This window comes from Ursus maritimus, unplaced genomic scaffold (genome assembly GCF_017311325.1).
Source record: "Ursus maritimus isolate PB19 unplaced genomic scaffold, ASM1731132v1 scaffold_2, whole genome shotgun sequence".
Taxonomy (NCBI): domain Eukaryota; kingdom Metazoa; phylum Chordata; class Mammalia; order Carnivora; family Ursidae; genus Ursus; species Ursus maritimus.
Window position 1 is genome coordinate 37177728 of NW_024424452.1, and position 8690 is coordinate 37186417.

The window sequence follows — 8690 nt, forward strand, 5'->3', positions numbered from 1 at the left end:
GTCCTGCCAGGTAGCACATAGGCTTCCTCTCCTCCCAGCTCATCCTGCTGCCTGGCCAGGGGACACCTGCCTTTCTCCTTGGAGAACCTGCCAGGATCTCCTTGTGGGATGGAGCAAACAAACACCTGTTCCCTTTCGGCTTCTGCAGTCCTGCCAGGAGTGTGGGCACCTGCCGCCCAGCTTCGGCAGGGGAAGGTGGATGCGCTGCTCTTAGTCCATCTTGCCTGCCGCATCTACCAGCTTGATTCCCGTGCCCCCTCTGCAGCCTTGGGCTGGAGGCTGAGCTCAGGCGGGAGGCAACCCTGTGGTCGCCCGCATCTTAGTACTCCAGTCTCTGTGGGTGCAGAGTTGGAGAAACGGCCCTTGGTGTCATCTGGTCGCCTTTGCTGCTCAGGTGCCGGGATAGCTGGGCTTCCCCCAAACTCCCTTATCACCGCCGATGCTCAAAACCCTCTCCAGGACTCCGTGCAGCCCGCCCCGGTCCCAGCAGTCCTGCCCGAGTGACCTGATCTTAGCTTGGGCCGGTGGACAGCCGGGGAAGCGTGCTAACTTCCCATCGCGCCGCTGCGTGGAGGCGGAGCACGGTGTCCGCTGGCGGTCAGTGGGGACGAGCCTGTCCGGGCAGCGGCCCACACCCGCCTGCCGACCTTGGCCTCAGCGTCGCCCCGCAGCCCGGACACCGAGCGAGCGAAGTGGGGCGGGGCTTCCAGAGCAGGGCCTCTGGGAGGAGCAAGTCGTAGGGGCCGGGCGGGACGTGGACCTGGGCGGGTCAAGATGGCGCTGACCGTGGGACTGCGCCCCCTGACGCGTGCCTTGCTTCGACCCTGTGCGTGACTCGGGGGGCGGGGGGGGCTCGGGGGGGCCGCAGCCAGCGGGAGGGGCGGTGGCGAAGCTAACAGGCCTCGCGCTGTCGTTCGCAGGGGCTCGGGTCCCCGGCGCGGCCCTCGGGAGGCCGGCGGCCGGCAGCGGGGACGGCGTGCGGTGCTTCGGGAGCCCGCGGGTGCTGGTGGAGCCGGACCCGGCCGCAGGTAAGCGCGCCCGGGGCCGCAGGTCGGGGCCGGCGCGGGGCAGCCTGCCGCCCAGCGCCCTGCAGCCGCGCGGGGCGGGGAGGGCGCAGTCCCAGGGTTCCGCGCTGTGCTCGGACTCTTGTTCCCGGCTCCCGGGAGCCTCCGCATGGTCGAAGGCCGAGGTAAAGCCCGGTAGGGAAGACCATTTCTTTTGGATTCAGAGCTTAAGGGTCATCAGTCTAGGGGGTTTAAGTGCGGTTTTTCCCCAGTTTTTAGAGAGAGCGTGCGCACAAGCGGGCGGCGGGGGACACGGGGTGTAGAGGGGGAGAGAATCCCAAACCCGCTCCCCGCTGAGCTCAATCCCACCACTCGGAGATCATGATCCGAGCGAAACCAAGAGTCCTACGCTCAACCGACTGAGCCATCCAGGCGCCCCTCCCCCAACTCACTGTGAAGGTTCAAAGGTTTTGGTCTGTAGTTCGAGGGGTATGCCCCTTTATCTAAACTATTAAATTGGAAATTGAAGGGCGCCTGGGTGGCTCAGTTGGTTAAGCGTCTGCCTTCTGCTCAGCGTCCTGGGATGGAGCCTGTGTTGGGCTCCTTGCTCAGTGGGGAGCCTGCTTCTCCCTCTGCCCCTCCCCCTGCTTGTGCCCCCTCTCTCTCTCTGTGTCAAAAAAAAACCTAAAAAAAAAAAAAAAAGAAGTTGAAAATAATTGGAAGTATTTTGGAATAAAGTATTTTAGTTTTGTTTTTTTTTTTAATACTCCAACAGGGCACAGAACCTACCAGGTATTTTACTAATTAAAGCCAGGAGCCACAGTGCAGTCACTGCTAACCAACCCCCAGTATCCATCAGAGCACCTCTTAAAACTCTGCAAAGGGGACAGAAGAGGTAGAAAAAGCACTGTGTGCTTTTTGATAGAGGCCTGTTGCTGTGCGTGGGACGCCAGGTTACAGCCTCAGCCCCTCTCCCTGCACCAGGCACCCAAGTCTACCTGCCCCAGGGCAAGGATGGGACTGCTTACCCCATGACATCCAGGTTCACCCAGAGTCCTTTTTGTTAACTCATGTTCACCTTTGGCCTATTTACCTTTCCCTCAGGGCCCTTGATTCTTCTGGACCAGGCCCTGTAAAAATCCAGTCAGCCTCAGAAGCTTCACTCTGAACCAAGCCCAGAAGCTTGCTTCTGGAAATGTTGATTGCATACAAACATGCCAGTAGCCAGTTAATAAGTTCTTCTTTCTCATAAATCAGAGGTCTCCAAAGAGCTCATTTGCCTTCAGGACTTAGTTGTCCCCCCTAGAGAACCGTGTTGACCATCCAGAGGTTTCTAAGGTCCTGACCAAAGAAACGTACCCTAAGTGAATGGTGGCATTTCTGCAGCTTTTGGGGCCTGTCCTCAGGCAGGCAGTGAGCACACGTGGCCCCAGCCAGCCCTGCCAGCATCCGCCTTTCCCCGGCCACTGGCAGGACGATTGAGTGCATGGGGAGAGTTTAAGAACATCAGGCCGCAAGTGTTTGTAGCCTCTGTCCTTAGGCAGGCGTGAACTCCCCAGGGGAGTTCCTCCTTGCACAGATGGTCTTTGAGTTTGCTCGCGCACTCCTCAAGAGGCTGAAGCCATTTCCTCCTCCCCTGGGGACGGAGCACTTGTAATCTGGGAGAAAAGGATCAACAAAACTTTGTGCACAAACGTTCATAGCAGCGTGTCCACAAGAGCCACGAGCTGGAACCAACCCAAGTGTCCCTCAGCACATGCGTGGCTGCACAGAACGTGGTCCCCATACTGCAGCTCGGGTCAGCCTAGAGACCATGGTGCTCGGAGAAAGAGGCCAGACAGGAAGGGTCACGGACTGGATGCTTCCCTTCATGTGAAACATCCAGAATGGACAAGTCCGTAGAGACAGAATGTAGACGAGCGTTGGCCAGGGGCCGGGGAAGGGTGGTGACCGCTGGTGGGCACAGGGTCCTCTTTTGGACAGACACGCTCAGCAACTAGATCGACGTGGTCGTGCGACACAGCGGGTACCTCATAGTCCTAAATTGTTCACTTTTAAATGGGGGGTTTACATTAGGTGGGTCTCACGTGCACTGGAAACACAAGACCCATGTGGCCGGCCGTGGCCGGGCTGAGGGTGCAGGCTGACTGGGTGTGCTTTTCCCGGACTGGCTGTGAGCGCACCCCTCTTCATGTTCACAGTAGGGGTCGCTGTGATGAAGATGAGGAACCCCCCAGTGAACAGCCTCAGCCTCGAGTTTCTGACAGAGCTGCTCATTAGCCTGGAGAAACTGGAGAACGACAAGACCTTCCGAGGCATCATCATCACATCGGTGGGTACTCATTACCTACCCGAGGTCGAAGTCCAAACTTGGGTGCCCTCTGAGTGTCACGTGTGTGCCATAGTGCCTCCATATTACAGAGACTGGTGAGAAGGTCTTGGTTCTACCATCATCTAAGGCAGTCCCAGCTTCTTCCAGCCAGGGTTTGGAGTGTCCGCTGGGCACGCACCTGCCTTCCTTAAACCCATGGGTTGTCCTGGTGTGGCCCGGTGTTGTCACAGCTCCGAACTCTCTGGGGCTCTAGGGCGGGCCTGACGTACACACCCAGTGGGTGCTGGGGAGCTGGGGCTTGCAGAGCAGAGCCCTGTGGAGGAGGGGGTTCTTCGGGGCTGCTCCCCGGGCTGGAGTTCTCCTGGGTGTGGGTGCTTGCGACACTTGCTGCTGACCTGCCTGGATGGGTTGCAGTCGCCTGGGAACTCTGTGCTCCAGATAATGTCTGAACACACTCCATGCAGGGTGCTGTTTCAGAGCGGGACATCTTCTCTCTTGTGCTCTGAAACCGAGAGAGGGACTTCTGTCCCTCGGCGACAAAGCGAGGGTCCCGCTGCCTCCCCGGCTTCAAAGTGGCACCGTCCTGGTGGAGGGGCACTGGCCTCTGTCCCTCAGAAGCCCACGTTCTCGCCAGGACTGTGTCATCTCCCCGTAAACGGGTCTGCATTGTGCCCTTGGCTGTGCGCCTACTGTGTACAGAGCAAAGGCCTGCCTGGGGCCCACAGCAGATGACGGTGGGTGCCGGGATGCTGGTGTGTTGGGGGGGCACGCGACACAGGGCCACGAAGAGGGCTCGCAGCATTCTCTCCTGGGGGTCCCTCTTCGCTTCTTCCAGCTGCTGGTGGGTCCTGGTGCTCCTATGATTGTGCATGGGTCACATCAGCAAAGACCCTGTTTCCAAAAATAGTCACGTTCATAGGTCCTGGGGGGGTAAAGGTGGGACTGCGTCTTTTCCCAAGACACAGTTTGGCCCCTGCAGACCTGTTGCTGAATCTCAGACATCTCACCCTGTCTAGTCAGGGTGCAGAGCACGTCCCCCGCCAGGAGGACGGCGGTTTCTGTCCCAGCCGCAACAGCGTTCTTTGCCCTTGCTTTCCTCGAGTGCTAGGACCGGAGGCAAGCTTCTGTGCGGACAGGCTGGATCAGGGGGAGGGGTCCTCGGTGGGGGTGGGGAAGTGTAAGGAAAAAGGCAGAAATGCTGGATGTGCTCAGAGCAGGAGTAGCTCTGCCCCCGCAGCTGCTGTCCCCCCCCCCCCAGCGCAGGGGTGGCCCGTGAGAGGCAGCACACCTGGGTGGCCTTTTTGGGCCACGGAGGATCATGGGTCAGCCACCAGGGGCGGCGCACGCGCAGGGACGCGGGAGCAACGAGGAATCACATCCTGCACCCTGCACACAACCTGCTCCTCACTTAGTATGAGGATGTGGGGACGTTGCCTGTGACTGTCCCGTACTTCGCATGTCCCCTCTCCACAGAGACACAGGTGGCTGTCGGCCCTGGTTTGTGGATCTGTAACAGGACGCGCCCAGCACCCCAGCCCTGGACGCGCTCTGGCAATGGGAGCGTCTCGTTCTTGTTTGCTTAGGGACATCGTGACGCCACTCGGGAGCCCCACGTGTGGGCTTTTCCCATGATGGCTGCTTGGTCACCCTACTGCCCCCACCCCCACGACGGTCTGCCTTCCGGGCCAGCAGTTCTTAGCTGGAAAGCACCAGCATGTGGCCATCCTCTCTCCCAGCTGTCACTGCTCTTGTGTGTTTGCTTTCCTCCCTCTGATGGCTGTGTCGTGACCCAGGGCATCTGCGCAGGACACATGCTTTCTCGGCCACCCCCCAGGCTTGTGTCTCATGCGTGACAGCCCGGGGCGGAGATCTGGCTTCTCGGCTCATCGCGGTCCCGTCCTTGCTTTGCCGTGTTCCAGCAGCAGCACCGCCCAGCCTGGCACCTGCAGCTGGCTCGACCTTGGGGGAGATCAGAATATGTGCCCCAAGGCCCCAGCCCCGGCTCCCCACCACTGGGAACACGACCCCGGCCCCACCGCCTCTGGAGTTCCCCGGGCCCTGGGGACCTACTGCTGGCAGGGGGTGGACCCTGACAGGGCCCGTGGCTCCTTCGCCCCCCAGGACTGCCCCGGGATCTTCTCCGCTGGCCTGGACCTGCTGGAGATGTACGGGCGGGACCCCGCGCACTGCGCCGAGTACTGGAAGGCGGTGCAGGAGCTGTGGCTACGAGTCTACCTGTCCAACCTGGTGGTGATCGGTGCCATCAACGTGAGTGTCCCCCTGCCTGAGCCGCCTCACTGCCTCACTGGGCCCCGGGTGGGGGAGCAAGATGGGGCCCTGCCCTCGGGAAGGGTGGGGGGGACCCTCAGAGGTACACAGGTCAGCATGCCTTTGTGGACCCGCGTGACCAGGTGACAAGGGCAGGGGCAGGGCCCAGCAAGAGGGCTGGATGGGGAGGGGGCACAAGGAGGGGGTCAGATTCACCTCTGGAAATACCGCTTTGGCCTGGCCTGGGGAATGCGGGGGCTGCTAAGGCTCAGGAAGCCCTGTGTCTGACGACACGGTGGGGACCCCCCCCTCCCCAGTAAGGTGCCAGAAGAGTCTGAACCAGGGGATGGCAGGGTGGCGAGAGTCGGGGAGACGCCACAGGCTGCGTGTCAGTGGGCGGCAGGGTGCCATCTCTGAGGCCGTGGGGTGCGTGACGTGAGGGCAGTGTGAGTCTGGGGTTCCTGGGACGCCCTGCTGGGGATGGAGATGGGTCCTGTGGGGCAGTACCCGTCATGGCAGCTTCAGCTAAATACTGGTTAGTGTTTTAGCATCCCCAGCAAAAGCTGTGAGAAGAGGGGCGCCTGGGTGGCACAGCGGTTGGGCGTCTGCCTTCGGCTCAGGGCGTGATCCCGGCGTTATGGGATCGAGCCCCACATCAGGCTCCTCCGCTATGAGCCTGCTTCTTCCTCTCCCACTCCCCCTGCTTGTGTTCCCTCTCTCGCTGGCTGTCTCTCTCTGTCAAATAAATAAATAAAATCTTTAAAAAAAAAAAAGCTGTGAAAAGAAAGGCGGCTTGTGACCCCCACAGGAAGGTTCCAGGCAGAGTGATTTTCTGGCCCCCAAGAGCCGCTGGCCAAGCCCAAGTCCCCATCGTGCACACCCAGCCCAGCCAGTGTGGGTGCAGCACTGTTGAGGGGCGCCTTCCTTGGGACCTGGCTCTCTGGAATCCATTCAGGACCCCCACACACACGGCAGCACGCAAAGCCAGGTGGCGTCTCTTCCCCTGCAGGGCATCAGCCCAGCCGGAGGCTGCCTGTTGTCCCTCTCCTGCGACTACCGGGTCCTGGCTAACAACCCCAAGTACGCCATAGGGCTGAACGAGACTCTGCTGGGCATCATCGCCCCCTTCTGGTAAGGCTGGGGCTGCACCCGCTCTCTCCTCCCCTGGGGCCAAACCTATCCTGGGAGCCCCCAGCGAGTGGATGTGTCGTTCCAGGTTCAAAGACGTGCTGGTGAACACCATTGGGCACCGCGCCGCAGAGCGCGCCCTTCAGCTGGGCTTCCTTTTCCCGCCCTCAGACGCCCTCCAGGTGGGCATTGTGGACCAGGTCGTCCCCGAGGACCAGGTGCAGAGCACGGCACGGTCGGTCATGGCCCAGTGGCTGGCCATTCCAGGTGAGGAGCACAGGGAGGGGCCGGGACTGGCGGCAGACACAGCCAGCACCCCCCACAGCCTGATGCTCCTGGTGAGAGCAGAGGGTTCTGGAAGGGGGCTGTGTGCACGTCAGGAACGTATTGCCGACTGACTTATTCCTGGGGCCACTGCAACAAAATACCACACAGTTGGGGTGTGCGGTGCCTAAAACCACAAAAGTGCATTGTCTCCGAGTCTGCAGGCCAGGAGTCCAAAATCAAGGTTTGGGCAGGGCCGACGGGCTCCCCCCAGAGGCTCTAGGGGAGGCTCCTTCCTGTGTCGTCCAGCCTCTGGCGGCTCAAACACTCCTTGGCCTGTAGATGCATCACGCTGGTCTGCTTTCCCTCCATGTGGCCTTCTTGCGTGTCTGTCTCCAGTCTCCCCTCTTCCTTTCTCTGGTCAGGACACTCATTGTTGGATTTGGGGCCCACCCAAAATCCAAGATAATCTCATCCTAACTTCATCTGCAGAAACCTTTTTCCAAATACGGCCCCATGCACAGAATCTAGGGCTTGGTTAGGTCCACTCTTCAACCCACTACACAGACCATTGGCAACGGGCCGTGCATCTGTTTACAGAAATTGGGCTGGTTAATATCCACCATGATGGAGACCAGGGATCAGCAGAGCGTCTCTAAAGAGCCAGGTGGATGGTCGGCTCTGTGGGTCCCTCGGGCTCGGCCACGTGGCGGTGCTGGAGCACGAGGGCAACTGAGAGAGTTGTGACCCAGCGAGCATGTGTGTGTGTGCAATGAAACAGTCCGCTGGTACTTAAATTGCGTATAATTTTCGCATGTCACAAAACGTCTTTTTTTCAATTCCATAACAATGTAAAAACTGTTCTTAGCTCCCTGGCTGTAGGGGGGCCAGGTTCGCTGACTTAATTGTGCTGTGAACGAGTACGTAGTGATGTGAAAATATCCCCGTAATATTGGGGACTGAAAAGGACGGGGTAAGAGGCAGTTTTCACAGTGTCATCCGCTCTGCTTCTAAAAGAAATTGGTAGGCAGTGGGGAATGGGTGATTTTCATTTTGCTTGTTTACTTGTGTGTTCAAGTTTCCTACCAGAGTTTCTGCAGGAACTCTCTTGGAGAGGTTGGGAGTGATGCCACGTGTCGGGTGGGTTTTCACACTCGGGCCCTTTTCTGTAGACCACGCCCGACAGCTGACCAAGAACCTGGTGCGCAAGCCCACAGCCGACCGCCTGCTCCAGCAGCGTGATGCGGACATCCAGAACTTTGTCCGCTTCATCTCCAGAGACTCCATCCAGAAGTCCCTGCATGTGTACTTAGAAAAGCTCAAACAGAAGAAAGGCTAAGTGCTGGGCTGCCTTCATGGGGCTGGGGCCGGACGCGCCCTCCCGGGAGCCCTCTGATTCCGAGGGGTTTTAAACAAGCTCTTTTCCAATGTAGAAGTACTTTCAGCTACTCATTTTGCTGATCTTCTTAGAAGGCCCTGTTCCCTGTAGCCAGTGTCCCAGGAGCCCACTGCCCCACGAGCGCCTTTTCTTCCTGGCAGGGGGGCAGGGCCTCAGTTTGGGAATCCTGAACCAGCAGGCTGGCCGTTCTGGGTCTCGGTGACATTCGCTGCTGAGCGTCCCCTTTGCCAGAGCAGAAGTGAGAACAAAGTCCTTGTGTTGTCCCATCCCTAGCTACCCAGCTGCCTGACTGCTG

The 8690-nt window shown here is 59.5% G+C and overlaps 1 protein-coding gene across 2 annotated transcripts; it reads left to right on the plus strand.

Annotated features, from left to right (window-relative positions):
* The first annotated feature begins 717 nt into the window (after positions 1-717).
* ECI1 (enoyl-CoA delta isomerase 1) lies at positions 718-8426 on the plus strand. 2 transcript variants are annotated; one of them, XM_040635508.1, is made up of 7 exons: positions 718-826; positions 921-1028; positions 3206-3336; positions 5458-5604; positions 6614-6735; positions 6821-6999; positions 8169-8426. In XM_040635508.1, the coding sequence occupies exons 1-7, from the start codon at positions 775-777 to the stop codon at positions 8333-8335; spliced, it is 906 nt and encodes a 301-aa protein (XP_040491442.1). In that variant the 5' UTR covers positions 718-774; the 3' UTR covers positions 8336-8426. The 2 variants fall into 2 exon arrangements, with proteins under 2 accessions (XP_040491442.1, XP_040491443.1); XM_040635509.1 differs by having other exon boundaries at positions 3209-3336.
* The last annotated feature ends 264 nt before the right edge of the window (positions 8427-8690 follow it).

Excerpts from the sequence above, each read along its gene's own strand:
- ECI1 (XM_040635508.1), top strand. The coding sequence starts at position 775 with ATGGCGCTGACCGTGGGACTGCGCCCCCTGACGCGTGCCTTGCTTCGA. Across the intron at positions 1,029-3,205 it reads GGAGCCGGACCCGGCCGCAG|TAGGGGTCGCTGTGATGAAG; the intron begins GTAAGCGCGCCC and ends TCATGTTCACAG. Across the intron at positions 5,605-6,613 it reads TGGTGATCGGTGCCATCAAC|GGCATCAGCCCAGCCGGAGG; the intron begins GTGAGTGTCCCC and ends CTTCCCCTGCAG.